This window comes from Epinephelus lanceolatus, chromosome 9, assembly GCF_041903045.1.
Source record: "Epinephelus lanceolatus isolate andai-2023 chromosome 9, ASM4190304v1, whole genome shotgun sequence".
Taxonomy (NCBI): Eukaryota; Metazoa; Chordata; class Actinopteri; order Perciformes; family Serranidae; genus Epinephelus; species Epinephelus lanceolatus.
The window spans coordinates 34,715,001-34,736,754 of NC_135742.1; the positions used below are offsets into that span (position 1 = coordinate 34,715,001).

At 39.8% G+C, this 21,754-nt stretch overlaps 1 protein-coding gene across 1 annotated transcript in view; it reads right to left on the reverse strand.

Moving 5' to 3' along the window:
• The window catches only part of npffr1l2 (neuropeptide FF receptor 1 like 2), a 28,694-nt gene that overhangs the window by 5,883 nt on the left and 1,057 nt on the right, over positions 1-21,754 (reverse strand). The window contains exon 2 of the mRNA XM_033618716.2: positions 6,408-6,507. Coding sequence (XP_033474607.2) covers positions 6,408-6,507 — 100 coding nt within the window. The remainder of the gene's footprint in view (positions 1-6,407; positions 6,508-21,754) is intronic.

The following is a 21,754-nucleotide window of genomic DNA, read 5'->3' on the forward strand; positions in this document are numbered from 1 at the left end:
TCTGATAAGTTAAGAACAGTCCCTTCAGTGCGGTGAGATTTGGTTACCTGCCACAAAGAGAGAAATGTGAACGGCTCGTTTCTCCTCTGACACATCACATACCTGTGTGCCGCCCCGGCTCGGCTGTTCAGGTATTTCTGGGCAGTCATGACACCAACGAAGAGGAAATTATTGGACCTGGAGCCGGGCTTCTTGGACGCCGGTAAACCGTTATTGCAGCGGTGGCCATAGTGCTCAGCCGTATTCCTGCCTGTGACCCCCATTCAATCCACAACCGGCAGGATTCACCTTTGGTTTATGCTGCTGGTTGAAATCTGTACTCATGAATGAGCTCGCACAAAACTATTTTTAGTCACAAATGCAAGCTAGCTCCGATGTGTTTGATAACATTGTTGAACGTAAACAGGAGTGACACCCGGGGCGTCGGTAGCATAATGGATAGTGCCGGTGCCCCATGTACAGAGGTGATGCCTTGCTGCAGTGGTTGCAGGCTCGACTCCAGCTTGCAACCATTTGTTGCGTGTCACTCCCCCCCCCGCTCTCTCTCACCCCATTTCACTCTGTCCTGTTCATTAAAGGCAAAAGCCCAAAAAAAAAGTCAAAAGTCAAGATGAGTCTTTTATCAACGTTAGTCAAGCAAGTCTCAAGTCATCATATTTGCGACTCGAGTCTGACTCGAGTCAAGTCATGTGACTCGAGTCCCCCATCTCTGGTTAGAACTGAGCATCAATGGGCTTCTTTGCCTTGGGCCCCCCAAATCTAGGATCACCACAGGCTTGGTTGCTTGTACAGTTAAAGATCTTAGAAATGTACTTACCCTACTGCACTTAATTCCAACACAAGAAGGCATCTGTTTAATGCCCAGTGTTATTGTCATCTGAAAGAACAACTGCATCACAGTGGTTCACTCAGTTCAACAGAAACCACCCAGCATGCACCCCTGACTTTGTAGTCTCCGCCTCCAAGATATCCTGACTGGCCACTTCAAATCTGTGATGATGGGAACTATCTTTTCAGTGTAGCGGTTTAAGGTCATAACCATAAAAAGGCTACAAAATGCCTAATGCTGTGTTCCCACCAAACGCGAATTCGCAAATTCGCGCGTCAAGATTACATACAAAGTCAATGCAAAGACGCGATTAAACGCGAAATCACGCCGGGTGGCGTGATGGATGCGTCTAGCATGACGCGATGAACACGATGGACGCGATAGAGGCGTCTAGCGCGGCGCGATAGACGCGAAATTCGCGTCCAACGCCTCATCGCTCGAGTTGAAAATATTGAACTTTTGAGGCGAATTTGCGTGACGCTGTGCCGCGAAAGCCAATCAGCGTTGAGATTCTCCCGACGTTACTGGCGTGTGTCAACAACGTCCAGTTGTTGAAACAGTAATAAACTGCTACTCACCGGAGACAAATGGACAGACGCTCTGCAGCTGAAATGGAGCGCCTGTAGTTGGTGTCCTGCCGGGAGATCCTGGCGCCAACCCTTGCCAACAGGTCCTCAAACTGGGCCCCAGTCAGCCTGAAGTACCGCTGAAAGCGGCTATCATCCAGACGGAGTTCCTGGAGGAGGTGGTGAAACTTGCCGAGCTGGATGCGCTTCTGCAGGATAGGGTGAACCCAAAAACGACGGCGTTTGGCCCTCCGACGCATTTGGGACTTCCAGAGCAGGTACAAAGTAGTGATGGTGGTTATCTCAGCCATGGTCTGCAGTGGCTACCCTGAACTATATGATACTACGTGTCAAATCTACAGAGACCGCAACAAAAAGGAGCAGGCTTGGGTGAAAGACGCCGAGGAGACTGGTCTACTTGGTAAGCTCTGTAAATATGTGTCTTTAATTAGTTTGCAGAATGGTTGTACTATGAACGTTAGCACTAGCTTAGCTCCAGTTAGCACAGCCGGCTTCCCCGCTACTCGCGCGAATGACACGATAACGCGAATTAATAAAATGGTCAGGCGTCCAAACTCGGGCGTTACGGGCGGCGCGTTACTCGCGTTACGAGCGATTAAATCGCGTTCATCGCGTTTGGTGGGAGCACAGCATAAAATGTGATAATATCTTCCATGACTTCCATGCCAAATCACAACTCCCTAAGGTAAAAACTTTGTGGACTGATTGACCAACTAACCGGCCAAAAGAGCAACCATAGAGCTACTAAAAATCCCCTAGGACCAAAAGCATTTTCCCCTTAGACCACGATTATAAGAGATGTCTGTAAAGCTGTTGACACCTCCAACTAAAAACAAGGTAGATTAGTACTCTATTATGAAATTTTAATCAATGGAGGTTTTATATTTGCAAAATTACCAACAGAAGAAACACTAATGCACAAGTGCAGTAGGCTGTACAGTGCCTGAGCAAACCTAGAAGCTGGGAGACATTTTTGGCTTCTGTGCTTCTGTGATTGGAAGCCATCTGGTGCAGAGTTTTTTATAATACATCCCATGGGTAAATATTAGACCAGGTATACATCAGTATATTTAACATGTTAGTGTAACCCACAGTAAAATATGAATAAATACAAACAATTCATTAAAATGCATAAATAAGTTCAAACAGTTAAAATGTCACATTTGATTGAATAAGAGTGATTAAAAAACGGTGTGATAATAATTTCATGGGAATGCATAAAAATAGGCTTTAACGGTACTGTCCCTTTAAGAGATTCATGGTCCTGTGCATACACATGCAGCATACACATGCAGAACGGACCTGAGAGCAGATGAGAATAGCAGAAAAACGAACGAATGAATATTTTTCCAGAGAGTGGTTTAAGACCCTAAAATTAATAACTACATGGTTGGTGATTCACAAGAGCCATATTTAATCAAACCACAACGGTTTTGTTGAGTTTCAACTTATTTTATTGTAATACCATTTCACGTTGCAACTGTGTGGAGAAAGCTATTAACACAAGCTGTTTAGCTGCTAATATTTTTGGTTTATTAAGGGAACCAATTGAAATTGCATCTTGTGTTGTTAACTGAAAAGAGGGTTATATTATGTTAGGAGAAGAAGTTAAGTTTTATTATGTTTAAAATATGAGATGCTAGATGAAAGAAGCTGCTCCCGTTGTTGCCATTTTCGGTCTCGTAAACAACTAGCAGTAATTTAGGATGCACAGTAATTGTAAAACTTTATTGATTTTAATTATATTGATAAAACTGATTTATTTTTCTTATGACGTGTCATACAAGTCAGGTTTTTTTGTGTGTTATTGTTCCTGTTTGAAGTTTGAACTTGAAGAGGAGTTTCTTCTGTTGAGTGTGTGTGTGTGCGCGGAGACTACACACACGCCCAGGACACAAGATGGTGAGCCAGACACGCGGACTTTGTTTCTAAAGACAAGAGTTCATCTTCATCGTGCTAGTGAGAGGATCCGCTGCACGAGGACGGACTTTTGGTAAACTCTTTGCCAGAGCGGTAGGAGTATTGGATTACATTTCTTCTTCTTTTCAAACTGAACTGATCTGGAGTACATAGAAACTGAACTCTGAACTGAAGTAGGCTACACAGAAATTGAACTTTGAACTCTGAATTGAAGTGTTGCATTTTGTATTTTATTCTTCATAATTGTCATTTTTGTGATTAGAGGTATAAGTGTTACACTTCATTTTGATTTAGAAAGGTGTAATTATTCTCTTACCTGTGAGAAGAGAAAAAAAAAGAGTTAACTCAGGAAGATAATTGAACCAAGATAAATTAACCTTAAATAAGATAGTTAAAGACAGGTCTAACATAACTAAACTATCTAAACTAAACAAAATAAACCATCTAACTAGGGTAGGTTGCCTGAACTAAATTATCTCTAACCTAGGAAAAAACTGAGGTGAGGAAAAAGAGGTGAAAGTGAAAGAAACTTATTTTTGGTACCTGCAGGTTATCGACTGATTTGAATGTTATCTGTGAATGTTTTTATTTTTATTTACTTGCAGTAAAGTGCCGGCTTTTCCATTTAAATCATCTGGTCTCTGGCTCAATTGTATTTGTTACCCCACTCCATTAGAACCTAGAACTGGTCCAGTAGTGTAAATAGTGTGTATCGGTGATATATATGCTACATTAGCATGCCGATGTTAGCATTTAGCTCAAAGCACTGCTTTTTCTAATTAAAGCTTCACAGAGCCGTTAGCCTGGCCATAAACTGTCAGTCTTATTACTTCATAAATTACCTAAATGACAAATCAATAAAACTTGACGTCGATGAATTTTCTCAGAATAATCACTTTTTAGTAGTGCCAAAAGGTTTTTTCGAGATGACCCAGACCTGTGCACAATCGATCAATATTGATCGCCAGGCAATGCATGCCATTTAGAATTGTGTCCGACTTGCTCAGATGTCATGCAAAAGTGGACAATGATATTCTCACAAGATCGGGTCAGCCACAGTTTTTAGAGTCAGGCGCTGCAGTTGCTAACCCAGGGCATGATGGGAAATGCCTGGCTCTCACATGATCGAACACAGGTTTAAATGTTGACTCAGCAATATGACATTTTATATAAACTTTTCATTTTTGTTGAATTAAAAAGAGGTTTGGATTTTATTTGTCTGAGTTGAAGGTTTATTCTTTTAACAGAATAGGCTACATGTTGTCACCTACATGGTGACGTTTAGTAGTCAGAGAGACTAAATACATTCATATCACAGATCATAAACTATACATAGGCTAGTCTACTGTATACTAACACTGGACTGTTTAAATCATAGAAGTATTTAGCAACACAAAGATAAAAAAAAGATTGTGGTAAGTGGAATGTGAGGGAAAACATCTGACAGATATGAAATCCTGACTATGTTGTATCGGACCGATCTTTAATGAAAGCTGTGTCTTGTATTTCTTTCCTCTGTGTTTCACTATTAGACTCATATTTTCAATTTGTTTATGCAGTTTGCAGGGAAGAGGTCTGATGAACTGATTCATAAAGGCCCATAGCAGCAAACTGCTATGATGCTGATGTACATGAGAATTCATCTAAAATGGAGGTTGAACCATGAACAGAAATTACAGATCGCCTGTAAAGCATTTTAATAGGCTACTCTGTCATAATTACATCAATTGGAGACAGCAAACAAACTGATACGGGTCATTTGGGACATTTAATAAATCAACATCAGATCTAACTGAATGTGAGTGTTTCTGTGACTTCCTGTACAGACTGAATGCTTCTGGAAACCTACTGGAAACCATGGAAGCACCATGAGAACTTGAAACCGGCTGAAAACTGCCCAACTTGTCCATGGCTTTTTGTCACTAGCTCTTGGCTGCAGCTGCCTGATCTCATCCACTTTCCAAGGATGGTGCAGTTCATCTCAAACCAGCGCATTGTTTTAGCACCATATATAATTGATACTAGATATGAAACCACATACACTAGTTACATGACATATCTAGGGATTCACATTTCACCCAGGCTATTCAATCAAAACCCCACTTCTCAAAACAATAAATAATGATCTCCAACTGTGGGTGAACTTACCAATATCTGTATGGGAAGACTAGCTTCTATTAAAATGACAATACACTCTAATATACGTGATCTACTCTCAATGATTCTAGCTCAACGCACCCTCACCTGGTTGATTTCTTTAGACTCCAACACCAATGATCCAACTGGAAACAACCAGATTTATTTTTTATTCATTGTCCCAGCTTTCCCCTTCTTTGTGTCTCTCCATTTACTTCTATAACTAACTTCTATTTTATGATATACTTTGGGGGCTCAGTTCAGACTGGCACGGTGTGACATGGGTGAGGGCTGGGTCCCCTCAGACAACAGAAAAACTAGAAAGAAAAAACAGAATATCAACAACATAATAACTCACTCACAATAGACTTGCTGTTGGCAGCCCAGTGTAAGAAGCTGGGAATAGCCTGTAGTAAACAAGCTCACTCCTAAAGGTGTGGGGGCAGCCCAAGGTAATGACACCCATAAGATTCTGAAAATATGTCAGTGAATACAAAGAAAAAAAGAAACAACCTGCTAGCCCTGCCTCTCCCTGCAAATCCCAAGGTGACATTACTATATTATTATTATTATTATTATTATAATTATTATCATTATTGTTATCTACATACATACATATGCATGACAACACACATACATATACCATTTTTCCTTTTTTTTTAGGTATCTATCTATTGAAATTTATTTATTAATGTATTTATTTATTTATCGCTCCTGTTCCTCCTCCTCCCACATACCTGCACATTTTTCTGATCACAGTTAGGCATATATGAATACACGACACACTCACACAACAGTCTTTCCTACATGTACACACACATACAATGCTCCCACTATCAAGACATGTTACTTACTCTAATTTGTCACCTGTTTTTACTTTTACTTTGGCATTAATAAAGGTGAAAAAAAGGTATCCCACCACGGCACATACTAACCTTTCAACAGCTATGGCCACCAGGGTGAAGACTGATGCAGAGACAGACATGCCCTGCACGAAGCCGCTCATTTTGCACACAGTGTTGGAAAAGGGCCAACCTGTTGAAAAAAATAACAAATGCTCATTAGAGTAATACTTAAGCTGTAATATTGTACATTGACACAATGATCACTCTTCAAAGATTTTCAGGAATCTAGAAGCACTATTTCATAGTTGAGTCATGCATAACTTGTTATACAGTGACTGTAGTGTGGCAGGAAGAAGTTTTAGGCAGCCAACTGGGTTTTAAATGGAAATGCAGGGAAGACACAAAGTCAGCAGCTTGTGGAGGAACTCCGAACCAATGCCAAACTATGTTTTGAGTCCCATGAGCATGATAGTGTTTACAGAGACTTGGCTGCATCCAGATAGTCCAAACTCTCTGATCGAGCTGGAGGGTTTCTCTCTCGTCTGGGAGGACAGAGCTGAACCGATAGGGAAAAGTCAAGGGTCTGCCTGTCAGCGGCAGCTGGTGCAGACACCACACTGTGAGAGAGACTGTATGCAACACTAATGTTTAGCTGTTGTGCCTGTGTCTGAAACCTTTTTTATTTTCACAGGGAACACAATAATTTATGTGGTATATGCTCCCCAAAGTGCAAATGTGGCAGGAGCTGCAGATTGAAGAGCAGATTGTGTCCACCAACAACTACCACATACACCCAGAGGCCCTATTTTCTTTTTACAGGATTTTAATCACTGTAAATTAGAACTGTCTACAGGAGATTAAGTGTGACACACAAAATAACAAGGTTTTAGACAAAGTGTTACGGACACATCAAACATGCTTCCACAGCTACACCAAAGCCCCTCTTTGTCGACTTTTGACCACAGCACAGTCCACCTACTTCCAAATTACAAGACAGTGCTCATGGCTAGTGACTGTATGGTGGGGAGACAGCACAGAGACACTTTTCACAAACTGGGATAATATGGAAACGGTCCATAGACACCCCCCCCCCCCTCAGTTCCATGCCATGTATGAATGGCATGGAACTGAAATAGTGTGTACGGTTGTGGTGCTAAATGGCAAAATCAATCTACATGATGATCACCAGTCCACATGCTATCTAAACACCATTAATCAGTGCATGCATGTGGAGTTTGCGGTCTTAAATATAGGATTGCTTGGCTCAAAAAGAGACAGTTTGTGTTTATAGATAGAATTATCAACTATTTATACACTGTCTTATTTTAAAATGACTATCTGTGCTGAAAGTTTAGCTCCACCTTTAGCTGTGTTATCATCTGCTCATCCCAAAACTGATATGGGTGAGTGTCAATAACAATTAAGTGGTATTTTTTCCTTTTGACCAATCAAATCGAGCATGTCAGGGTCGACAATACCCTTTGAGAATCCAGATCAGTCAGGACAGGTGCCTCACAGTCTCAGCTCGCCAGTTCTTTTCACACTGTACATGAATGAGAGTACAGACACCCTAGGAACCACATTTAAACTTTTCAGGTGACACTGCTCTCCTCAGCCTACTGCACAAAGACAAACAGTTAGTCCTTAAGCCTATTTCAGTGAAAAAGAGTTTTATGCAGATGTGATGCCAACCAAAAACTCAGTGGTGGATCATAGTCCAGTGGTCTTACATCATGAACCAAGCAATCAGGTCTGCTTCTACAGGTACCTACAGGTGTTCACTTAGACACCACCCTCAGCTGTAAGGCCCATGCTGAAAGTTTGTGTTCTTGTTTATACAGCGGAGATTATACTTTTTACACACACTCAGGGTGTATGGGGTGGGTCAGAGGATTATGTTTTTATTCTAGCATGCTGTGCAAGAGATCATAGTCAGGTATGTATGGCAAGCCATTTTAACATTTAATAGCTAGACTGGATATTCATTACTGATATCTGCAACATAATTTTGCTTAGTCAAAACTCTTATTCAGGATATCTGTAATTAGATTTTGCCTAGTCAAAACTCTAACTTCAGATATCTGTAATTCAGTTTTGACTAGTAAGATTCAAAATATTTTTGCCATTCATGTGTATGGGGTTTGTCATTATAGATATCTCCAATGTAGTTGCGGATATCTGCAATTCTTATTGCGGATATCTGTAACTGAATTGTGGATATCTGTAATTCCAGTTTGAGATATCTACAATTTAATTTTGACTTGTCATAATTCAAGTTCAAGATATCTTTAATTATCATCAATTGAAGATATCTACATGGTCCTTTCTAAATATCTTGAATTGAGTTTCAGATAGTCAGAATGATGTTGTAGATATCTTGAATTCGAATTATGACTAGTCAAAATGACGTTATAGATATCCGCAACTGAATTATGACTAGTCAAAATGACGTTGTAGATATCTCAAACTGGAATTATAGATAGTCATAATGTAATTGCAGATATCTATAATAACAAACCCCATACACATGAATGGCAAAAATAGTTTGAATCTTACTAGTCAAAACTGAATTACAGATATCTGTAACTGTAGTTTTGACTAGTCAGAATGACGTTATAGATATCTGTAATTCAGTTTTGACTAGTCAGAATGACGTTATAGATATCTGTAATTCAGTTTTGACTATTCAGAATGACGTTACAGATATCTGTAATTCAGTTTTGACTAGTCAGGATAACGTTATAGATATCTGTAATTCAGTTTTGACTATTCAGAATGACGTTATAGATATCCGTAATTCAGTTTTGACTAGTCAGAATGACGTTATAGATATCTGTAATTCAGTTTTGACTATTCAGAATGACGTTACAGATATCCGTAATTCAGTTTTGACTAGTCAGAATAACGTTATAGATATCTGTAATTCAGTTTTGACTAGTCAGAATGACGTTACAGATATCTGTAATTCAGTTTTGACTATTCAGAATGACGTTACAGATATCTGTAATTCAGTTTTGACTAGTCAGAATAACGTTACAGATATCTGTAATTCAGTTTTGACTAGTCAGAATGACGTTACAGATATCTGTAATTCAGTTTTGACTATTCAGAATGACGTTACAGATATCCGTAATTCAGTTTTGACTAGTCAGAATAACGTTATAGATATCTGTAATTCAGTTTTGACTAGTCAGAATGACGTTATAGATATCTGTAATTCAGTTTTGACTAGTCAGAATGACGTTATAGATATCTGTAATTCAGTTTTGACTAGTCAGAATGACGTTATAGATATCTGTAATTCAGTTTTGACTATTCAGAATGACGTTACAGATATCTGTAATTCAGTTTTGACTAGTCAGAATGACGTTATAGATATCTGTAATTCAGTTTTGACTATTCAGAATGACGTTACAGATATCTGTAATTCAGTTTTGACTAGTCAGAATGACGTTACAGATATCTGTAATTCAGTTTTGACTAGTCAGAATAACATTATAGATATCTGTAATTCAGTTTTGACTAGTCAGAATGACGTTATAGATATCTGTAATTCAGTTTTGACTATTCAGAATGACGTTATAGATATCCGTAATTCAGTTTTGACTAGTCAGAATAACGTTATAGATATCTGTAATTCAGTTTTGACTAGTCAGAATGACGTTATAGATATCTGTAATTCAGTTTTGACTATTCAGAATGACGTTACAGATATCTGTAATTCAGTTTTGACTAGTCAGAATGACGTTACAGATATCTGTAATTCAGTTTTGACTATTCAGAATGACGTTACAGATATCTGTAATTCAGTTTTGACTAGTCAGAATAACGTTATAGATATCTGTAATTCAGTTTTGACTAGTCAGAATGACGTTATAGATATCTGTAATTCAGTTTTGACTATTCAGAATGACGTTATAGATATCCGTAATTCAGTTTTGACTAGTCAGGATAACGTTATAGATATCTGTAATTCAGTTTTGACTAGTCAAAATGACGTTACAGATATCTGTAATTCAGTTTTGACTAGTCAGAATAACGTTATAGATATCTGTAATTCAGTTTTGACTAGTCAAAATGACGTTACAGATATCTTAAATTAAAATTCATACTAGTTACAATGACATTACTACTAGTCAAAATGACGTTATAGATATCTATAATGGTAATTCTGGATAGTGAAACTTAGCGATTAAATGTTAAAACGGCTTGCCATAGGTATGGGATGTCAGCAGGGTAGCCTATGTCGATCTCTTTCTACAGTTTAAGTTTGCTTGTATGGTACAGACTGAATCAGCTCCTAAACCTCCAGCAGAAGATACAGAGTATCTAAATGTAAAAGTAACAAAAAAATAATATCGGATAGCGGATATCTATAACGTCATTTTGACTAGTCATAATAATTTGTCTCATTTGCAGATGTTGTGTAATAGACTCATGATATAATGAGAGGGGTTGTGTAATATCTTGTTTGCACTTTTTACTGGTTATGTAACATGTGCTTTGTATATGCTTGCTTTTGTCATTTTAATGCACATAAGTACATGTTGCTTTGTTGTTTGTTTTTTATTGTTACTGCTACAGAAGCAGCTATATGATATGTAATATGTCAAGCGTCATGTGCTCAGCATTTGAGTCCTGACTCAAGTGTTCCAATTTCCTTTTGGGGACAAAAAAGCATCATGTGGTATTCCTACCTCATTGTGCCATCATCCCTGCAACAGCAAAAAGGGAGACTTCAAACACACCTGACAGAGTGATTGTACCCTCCAATTCTCTTTCTACAGGAACAGCAAACTGCTTCAGGATGGGACTGTATCAGAGGGGCAGCACAGTCAGAAAAACAATATAAAATATTATTGACCTTAAGGTGACGTACAATTGCAGCAATATCAGACAAAAAATCTCTCACTAAACCTTGGCAGGATCACCAATGACAAGAATCGAAAACCACACAGTCAATAATGATATATTACAGAATTCCATTTCTCCAGGAACAATCACAACAGCAGCACACATTCCCCAACCTGCAATAAAGCTGCAAGATTTCCTGCAAAAAAAATCAATGAGCTGTGACTGTAAATCCATGTGAGACACTGAGAATTACAAGTACACTCACTGGCCACTTGATATGGTACACCTTTTCAACTGCTTGTTGAAATAGCTAATCAGCCAATTACATGACAGCGACTCAATGCATTTAGGTATGTAGACATGGTCAAGACAACCTGCTGAAGTTCAAACTGAGCATCAGAATGGAGAGGTGATTTACGTGACTTTGAACATGGCATGGTTGTTGGTGCCACACGGGCTGGTCTGAGTATTTCAGAAACTGCGGATCTACTGGGATTTTTACGCACAACCATCTCTAGGGTTTATAGAGGATGGTGCGCGAAATTTCGCGCACCATCCTAAGAGAAAATATCCAGTGAGCAGCTGTTCTCTGGGTGAAAATGTCTTGTTGATGCCAGAGGTCAGAGGAGAATGGCCAGACTGGTTCAAGATGATAGAAAGGCAACAGTAACTCAAATAACCACTCGTTACAACCAAGGTCTGCAGAAGACCATCTCTGAACGAACAACACATGATGAGCTCCAGCAGCAGGAGACCACACTGGGTGCCACTCCTGTTAGCTAAGAACAGGAAACTGAGGCTATAAATTGCACAGGCTCACCAAAACTGGACAATAGAAGATGGGAAAAACATTGCCTGGCCTGATGCGTCTGGATTTCTGCTGCGACATTCAGATGGTAGGGTCAGAATTTGGCATAAACAACATGAAAACATTGATCCATCCTGCCTTCTATCAACGATTCAGGCTGGTGATGGTAGTGGTGTAATGGTGTGTGCAGAATATTTTCTTGGCACACTTTCGGCACCTTAGTACCAACTGAGCATCGTTAAAACGCCGCAGCCTACCTGAGTATTGTTGCTGACGGAGCACCTTTGGGATGTGGTCGAACGGGAGATTCGCATCATGGATGTGCAGCCGACAAATCTGCATCTGTGTGATGCTATCATGTCAATGTAGACCAAAATCTCTGAGGAATGTTTCCAGCACCTTGTTGAATCTATGCTAAAAAGAATTAAGGCAGTTCTTGGGGCAAAAGTGGGTCCAATAGCAAGGTGTACCTAATAAAGCGGCCGGAGAGTGTAATTTACAAGTCTAGAATAAACGGGACAGAACTACAAAAATTGAACCAAAACTTAAAAAAGGCATTGTACATGTAAGAAAACATCCTAGGCAAAACCTGAAATCCTGCAGTTAAAAGTTGAAATGCTGCTGTAGGTGGTTTAGATAATATAATAAATGATATTTGAAAAGCTCAAACACAAATGCTAAATATTAAAGAGGTAATAAGATCTGCTTAACTTTGACTGTTGAGAAATTAGTACTTAACATCACAGCTGAGCATTTTGCAAATTCTGTGCTCTACATTGTTACATGTATTGTACCATTTACCATTTATTTCCACATAGAATGAAAGTTAGCTGATTCTTAAGACATGCACAGCAATATAAATGTCAAACTATATGTTTTAAAAATGAACAAATAAAAATGTAATAATCCTGAGCACTGAGGTTCTTTGCTAACTTTGTCTGCCTGTTGTATGGTGCTGGCATTATGGACGCATTCACACTGGCGCCATTTGGTCCACTTTAAACCAACCCTGGTCCGCTTCCGCAAATAGTTTGGTTCCTTTGGAGTGGTGTGAACGCTTATTCTAACTCTGGTGTGGACCAAACCAGCGAATCCTTGTCCGCTTGAAAACTGGGGGTCTCAATTCACTTGTAAGTGAACCCTGGTGCGGTTCGCTTCCAGTGGGAAATAAAAATGGACTATCCAGCAAACCAAAGAGAGGAAGTGACGTAGAGCGCATTGCATTTTGGTGTTTTTGTCACGACCAAGGGGATGGATTTTCGTTTTCGGTCCTGGCCAATCGATTAACCAGGTTTTCTTCTTCCTTATGCTGTTTTTCTTCCTGGTCAGTGGTCGTTTCGGGCAATATCGCCCCCAAATGAGCAGCTGTTGTAACTGCGTGATGTTGTCCGAGCAGTTTGGTCTGCTTTAAAAAGTGCAGTGTGAAAGTGAACCAAACCAATCCCCCGCCCAATCGAACTGGGTCCCCCGGACTATCTTGGTGTGAATGCGCCCATAGGGCACTGAGTGAACCAAAACAGTAAAGTTGCAACTGTAAAACCAAAACAAAGAGCTGAAAGACACTTGAATATTCAGTAGAGTGGTGGGGAACTGCAGAGTCAAGTGAACACCCTCTGTAGGTTCACTACTACTTGCACTACTGCTTCAAAGCAACACTGATAACTTTGTGTCACACATGCCAATAAGCAGAATGCAAACACCTTTGCTTTAAAGCTGCCAATCACTGATTCTCTTTACATTTTCTGGTGAAAGGTCTGACTAGTATAATCTTGAATGGCAGAGTTTGACATTTATGTTGACATTTTAGCCTGAACACCTTTTAATTAAAAAGACTCCCTGCCGTAGCACTCTTGAAATTAGTTCTCACATGACAATCTGAAACTATTTAAAATGTTTTTAAGGAAAAAACACCTTCACATATTTAAATCATGTTGAAGTTGTTCTGATCAATATTTGTAAAAAAAAAAAACAAAAACAAAAATTATCAAACTAGAATAACCGCCTTGTGGGTTTATGCCTCTGTTAAATACTGTAGTTGCCATTTTTGTTCTTGTCAGTCCAGACTCATGAAATATATGTAGTGAAGACTTTGAAGGAATCTAATAAAAGGTATTTAGTGAATTTTTGAAAACTGCAAAGTTATCACTGTCCTTTCAGTGAAAGATTTACAGTGTGAAAAATGTTGTATTCACTTCAAGGCTTTTTTTTTTCTTACAGAGGAAAACAGAAGATGGAAAGTGAGCTTAACCACATGGTGCAAAGACAGTCACCTGAAGCTCAATATCAGCAAAACAGCCACAATGTTGTAACCATGACAGTAGGCAATACTGTCTCTCTTCACATATATCTTTATCTTGGCAGCAGACAAGATCTATACAATCAGTAAAGTTTCAAGGTGGACACCTGAGATTAGAGTCACCGATTCAGTTTCTAACCAGATGTCTCTCCTTCTGTTCCTGAGTTATGACACTGAATGGCCAGTTTTGCAAAACATTATGATATCACAGTGAAACTGTCACTTGATCTTTTGGATATAAAATGTTATGAGTTATGAGTTATGGCCAAAAACATGTCTTTGTGAGGTCACAGTGACCTTGACTGTCGATCACCAAATTCTAGTCAGTTCATCACTGAGTCCAGGTAGATGTTTGTCCCAAATTTGAAGAAATTCTCTAAAGGTGCTTTTTAGATATTGCCGTCACGAGAATGGGATGTATGGACGTACAATGTGGTACTACGTGCAGACAGACAACCAAAAAACACATCTGCCCCTGCCAAACATTGTTTCCAGCAAACGCAGGCAGCTGCTTTCAGGGGAATGGTAAACCCTCTGTGTACTGCCTGTCCAGCACCAGATAACTGTGGAACAAAGTTACCAACAAGCTGGAGCACACAGAGAAAATATAGCAGTTAAACAGGAGACAGGAAGAATTAAGATAAGAGTGGAGCTAAAAGTCAGATTTATTAATCAAAAAATAATGAATGTAGGTTTAAGTATTCAAAAGTGTTAGTTTATCATATTAATATAATCATGTTGTAGTGAACTGATCAGTAACTGTACATTTGATTTTAAATAATTTTGTTGAATACTTTGCTACAAACTTATATCCCCCTGTATTTCTTTCTTTGGTAATATTGTATGTTCACTGAGGCTCAGACAGACATACATGCATGTAAGACATATCAGAATGACTCCCCTCTGTCCATGAGAGCACATCAGGGGCGGAAATCCCGGGGGGGACAGGGGGGACATGACTCCCCCTTCAATAAAGCTGTACCGCTCCTGTCCTCCCCTGTTCTGTTATGTGGGGTGGGAGGGGCGGGTTTTCAATATTTGTAGTATTTTTTTTTTTTTTTTTTGTATGTTTTTAGTTTGTAAAGCGCTTTGGGGTTGCATTTTTGATGTATGAAAGGCGCTATATAAATAAAGTTTGATTGATTGATTGATTGATTGATACATGTCATCATGATGTACTTCTCCATTATTTCCTAGGTAACATACAGTATATGAAAGACGACAGAACTGTGTGCCAGGAACTGCAATGAGCAACACAGGGTCAGCTTGGTATAGAGCACTGTGTCAGTCTAGTTTTCTAAAGACTCTGACACGGTGTGTATCAGCCCTGACAACAACCCTGGCTGTATCTCTTATAACAGTGTACATGGGTGACAGGCTAGAGGTCAGCTGGAAACACAGAGGACTTCTTTGAGAACGGTCAGAATCTAGCAGCTTTACTTAGCTTAGTTGAGCCAATCACAGTTGTGTATGATGAAAATGAATTTGCAGGTAAGCAAACAATATTGCTTACACGTTTACACGTGATAGATTGTTGTGACACAGAACAGAAGCTAAGTTTAGTTGAATAAAGTTACATTTCAAATAATAAAATATTTTAAAATGACTCTAAGTGTCATAAGATAATCTAATGACAAGATCAATCCAGTCAGGGAGGCTGGTGGCATAGGTGGGACAGCTCTAGAGGATAGCCAGGAGGCTCAGGACAGGGACCGTGAGGCCTGATTTGTCAGCACAGATGCATAAAAGTGTGAGCAGGAGGCTGGGAACAGAAGATCTGGGTGCAGGTCAGGGCTGGAGGCTGGTGAGAGTGGCAGGTCAGGGGCCAGCGACAGGAGAGCAGAGAAGGCTGACTTTTGATTTGGCAGGATGTTAGCAGACAGCTGACTGGATGCCAGACTTTTCTGGCTGGTGATCTGCACCTCTGGACAGCCGAGGCTCTGTGGCACTGTCTAGCAGAGGGACAAAACTACGGGGAACACCGTCTTCTGGGAACTCCAAGATGGTGGGGCTTTTTTCCTTGAAAATGGCAAGGTGAGACCCAACTATGGATGGCTGAGGGACAACAGGGTGTCTCCTTAATGGGTCCACTGAGGGCCTATAGGGTTCAGAAGATAGAGAATCAGGGCAGACAGGCAGCAGGCTAGCTGGCTGAGGGCAGGCAGACCGGAGGGTAATGATCCTGAGGCTAGCCAAGTGAGAAGCAGGCCGAGGTGCAGAGGTGGCTGGAGTTATTCCAAGAATCATTCCCATCAGGTCAAACCATTTTGATTTGCCAACGAAAGCCACCAGTTTCAAGCTATTCATTGACCTGTACACCTATCTTTGTTTGTGTAATTTTCAGTAGCAGGAGCTTAACAGTTTGGTTTGTCATATTTGATGTGAATATAAAAAGCAGTGTCTCGCCGCTCAGTCTCAACCCATCAACCAGTTTAAGATCTGAGCTTTTAACATGTTTCTACTGGAGTGGCCTGAGTCCTTCAGTTTAGTCTTATTGACTGAATTGTCTGACTGAAAAATAAATTGCTCATATAGTGCTTTTATATATGTCTCACATTGCAAATCCTTTCCTTTTAACAGTTTGCCCTGTATTTGCTCTTGCTATAGTTCCCAAAGACTACCTCATACACGTTATAATTCCAGATATGTATACGTACTGTAGAGCAGATAGTGTGGCAAGGCAAGGCAAGGCAAGTTTATTTGTATAGCACAATTCAACACAAGGTAATTCAAAGTGCTTTACAGAGACATTAAAAGCAACAAGACACAATTTAAAACAATAAAAACAGTCAATTAAAAAGGGAAATAGAAATTGAGAATGATAGTGATAATAATAAAATACAGTAACATAAAATAAAAACAGGCTCAATACATTGAACAGTCAGGATAAGAAAAGAAGTAGAATAATAAAAGGCATAAATCAGCAGTGTGTAGTTAAAAAGTACGGGCAGTAGAATACAGCAGGTAAGTATTTAATCTAAGAGTACGCTTCAGTAAACAATAGTGTTTTTAGCCCTGAGTTAAAGGAGCTGACAGTATGAGCAGACCTCAGATCTACAGGAAGTTTGTTCCACAGGTGAGGAGCATAATAACTGAATGCTGCCTCACTTTGCTTGGTTCTTGTTCTTGGAACACACAACAAACCTGTTCCAGATGACCTAAGGGGTCTGGATGCTTCGTAGGGAACCAGTAGATCAAGCATGTATTTTGGTCCGAGACCATTTAGGGCTTTGTAGACCAGCAGTAAGATTTTAAAATCTATTCTTTGACTCACAGGAAGCCAGTGTAGCGATTTAATGACTGGTGTAATATGGTCCAGTTTCCTGGTGTTTGTAAGGACTCTGGCGGCAGCGTTCTGAATCAGCTGCAGCTGTCTGATTGATTTTTTGTTAAGGCCTGTAAATAAGCCATTGCAATTATCCAACCTACTAAAAATGAATGCATGAATAAGTTTTTCCATGTCTTGTTTAGACAGAAACCCCTTAATTCTAGCTATATTTTTCAGGTGGTAATAGGCAGATTTAGTAATAAACTTTAAATGGCTGTTGAAGTTCAGGTCTGAGTCAATAATAACACCAAGATTTCTGGCTTGATTTGTAGCTGTCAATGACATAGAGCCAAGGTGGGCGCTGATCTTTGCCCTTTCATTTCTAGGGCCAAAAATTAATACCTCTGTCTTTTCTGGATTTAGCTGGAGAAAATTCTGGCACATCCAGTCATTGATTTGATGAATACAGTTACTCAATGAGAGTAAGGGACTGTAGTCGTGTGACGACACTGAGATATAGAGTCGTGTGTCGTCGGCATAGGTATGATAGGAGATGTTGTGATGTTCCATAATCTGGGCTAGGGGTAGCATATAGATGTTGAATAGAAGTGGTTCGAGAATGGACCCTTGAGGAACCCCACATGTGATCGTAGTTTGCTCAGATTCATGGTTACCAATTGACACAAAAAAGTCCCTATCTTGTAAGTAAGATTTGAACCATTGTAGCACAGTGCCGGTGAGTCCCACCCACTTTTCCAATCTGCTAAGTAGTATATTATGATCAACTGTATCAAATGCAGCACTGAGATCTAGTAATACCAGGACAGAGGATCTGCATGCATCATTATTCTGATGAATATCATTTAAGACTTTGATAAGTACAGTCTCAGTGCTGTGATGTGGCCGAAATCCAGACTGAAATGTGTTAAAAAGATTGTTTTGCATCATAAAAGTATGGATTTGCTGAAAGACAACCCTTTCAATGATTTTCCCCAAAAATGGCAGATTTGATATTGGCCTATAGTTACTAATTGTTGTGGCGTCCAGATTTGATTTTTTTAGGAGAGGTTTTATTACTGCAGTTTCCAAGGCCTGGGGAAACTGGCCTGCTTTAAGAGAAGTATTTATTATCTGCAGTACATCTGGAGCTATGCAGTTAAAAATGGTTTTAAAAAGGTTTGAAGGCAGAATATCAAGGCAGTATGTTGTGGGCTTTAATTTTGAAACCGTTTCTGTTAGAGTTGTGTAATCTAGGAGGCTAAAATGTCCTAGATTAACCAGAGGACAGGAAGGCACAAGTGTTATCATTCCTGAGCTGGAGCTGCACACTGCCTGTCTTATCTGTAATATTTTGTTTGTGAAGAAGGCTGCAAAGTCATTACATGACTTGTTAGACCAGGAGGGAGTGATGCTGTGGGGTTGGTCCGTCTGTCCACTACAGAAAAAAGTGTGCGGGCATTATTACTGTTTCTATTGATAAGCTCTGAAAAATATGATTGCCTTGCATTCTTTAGTTCCTGGTTATAGTTGTGAAGATTCTCTTTATAAATGTGGTTATATACCTGGAGTTTGTTTTTTCGCCACCTGCGTTCAGCTTGTCTACATACTCTTTTGTATTCTTTAACCAGTGTTTCTCCAGGGTGCCTTTTTCCCGCCTGACATAACTTTGGTCTTAATTGGGGCGATAGAATCAATAACAGTCATAACATTGGAACTAAAACTGCTTACAAGGTCATCAACTAGAGCTGAGGGCAGGGTTTGTGATGGTGTAAAACCCAGGGTAAATAATGCACAGGTGTTATCATTTATATAACGCTTTCTGATCACCTCTGCTTCACTTTTCATAGGATTAGCAAGGGTGGTCATTTTGAATGAAACACAGTAATGGTCAGATAAAGCGACATCGTTCACCACAACCTCAGAGATATTAAGACCTTTGGAAATACAGTTGCAATCAAAATTATTCAACCCCCATTGCATATTAGGCTTATTGGCAAAATGTACAATTTTTCAGCTGTTTGCAATAAACAAAGTAGACAAGAACAGTTGAAATAGTTTAATAAAACTAATATTACCATGGTTTTTATCCAAATTCAACACAAAATGCTACTTTTAATCACTACTGCAGTCTCAAAATTATTCAACCCCCTGTCTCAAGCACACCTGATGCAACTAATCACAATTATTCAACCCCCTGTTTCAAGCACACCTGGTGCAACTAATCAAGGGCTTCATTAGTTCAGGTGTGCTTGAGACAGAACACATAAATACCTGACTGGCTAGGGTTTTGTTGAGAGTGACGTTTGATTGCATGTTAGAAATATGGCTAAGTCAAAAGAATTGTCCAAAAAGTTCAGAGAAGAAATCATTGCCTTGCACAAACAAGGAAAAGGATACAAAACAATAGCAAAAGCTCTGAATGTTCCTAGAGATACAGTTGGAAGCATAGTTCGCAAGTTCAAAGTTAAAGGAACAGTGGCTACACTACCTGGACGTGGCAGAAAGAGGAAACTATCAGCGGCTGCCACCAGATTCCTGAGGAGGCAAGTGGTCAAAAACCCTTGAGTGACTGCAAAACACCTGCGGCAAGACTTGGTGGCAGCAGGCACTGAGGTTTCAGTTTGTACAATAAGGCGCATACTAAACACCGAAGGGCTCCACGCCCGGACTCCAAGACGTACACCTCTACTGACCCAAAAGCACAAGAAAAGTCGGCTCCATTATGCTCAAAACCATATAAATAAGCCACAGAAGTTTTGGAATTCTGTTCTGTGGAGTGATGAAATAAAACTGGAACTTTTCGGGCCTATGGAACAGCGGTATGTCTGGAGGAAGAAGAATGAAGCATATGCTGAAAAGAACACCCTGCCTACAGTGAAGCATGGCGGTGGCTCAGTGATGCTCTGGGGCTGCTTTGCTGCCTCTGGCACTGGAAACCTGCAGCGTGTGGAGGGCACGATGGATTCAGTCAAGTATCAGGAAATCTTAGGTAAAAACGTTGTGCCGTCTGTGAGGAAGCTGAAGCTTGGGCGTCATTGGACCTTCCAACAGGATAATGATCCCAAGCATACCTCAAAGTCCACCAAGGCTTAGTTTCAGAAGAAGAAATGGAAGATTCTAGAGTGGCCGTCACAGTCGCCTGACTTGAACCCCATAGAAAATCTCTAGTGGGATTTGAAGAAGGCGGTTGCAAAACGCACACCCAAGAATATTACTGAACTGGAGGCCATTGCCCATGAGGAATGGGCTAAGATTCCTCAGGAACGCTGTCTGAAGCTGGTGTCTGGCTATGCATCACGTTTGCAGCAGGTCATAACAGCAAAAGGGTGCTCTACTAAGTACTGAAGATGCTTGTCATGAAGGGGTTGAATAATTTTGAGACTGCAGTAGTCATTGAAAGTAGCATTTTGTGTTGAATTTGGATCAAAACCCTTGTAATATTAGTTTCATTGAACTACTTAAACAGTTCTTGTGTAATTTGTTTATTGCAAACAGCTGAGAAATTGTATATTTTGCCAATAAGCCTAATATGCAATGGGGGTTGAATAAATTTGATTGCAACTGTAATTAGATCTAATATGTGTCCTCTGTTATGTGTTGGTTCTGTGACATGCTGAGAAAGCCCAAAGTTATCCAGAATATTTAACAGTTCCTTAGCACACCCATCTGTAAGATTATCAACATGAATGTTAAAATCTCCCACTAAAACAACACAGTCAAATTCCATGCACACAATAGACAGCAATTTGGCAAACTCATCAAAAAACCTTGCATCATATTTGGGGGGTCTGTAGATGGTCACTAAAATTGCTCGACAGGGGGATTTTAACTGAGTGGCAACATATTCAAAGGAGTCAAATTGACCATAAAACATTTGCTTACACTGGAAGCTGTCCTTGAACAGAGTGGCAACTCAGCCTCCTCTCTTATGTATTCTTGCTTCACTAAAGAAACTAAAATTTGGAGGGGCTGTCTCAACTAAAACTGCTGCACTATTTTCCTGACCTAGCCAAGTTTCAGTTAAAAACAAAATCAAGTTTGTGCTTGTTAATAAAATCATTGATTAAGAAGGATTTGCCAGCGAGAGACCTGATATTTAGAAGTGCTAGTTGTGAAACGTTATCTGGCATAAGTTTAGAGACAGACTGTGTTTGACATGAGATACATATCAGATTTGATGGGTTGACCGTCCTTGATTTTCTGCAGTTGTT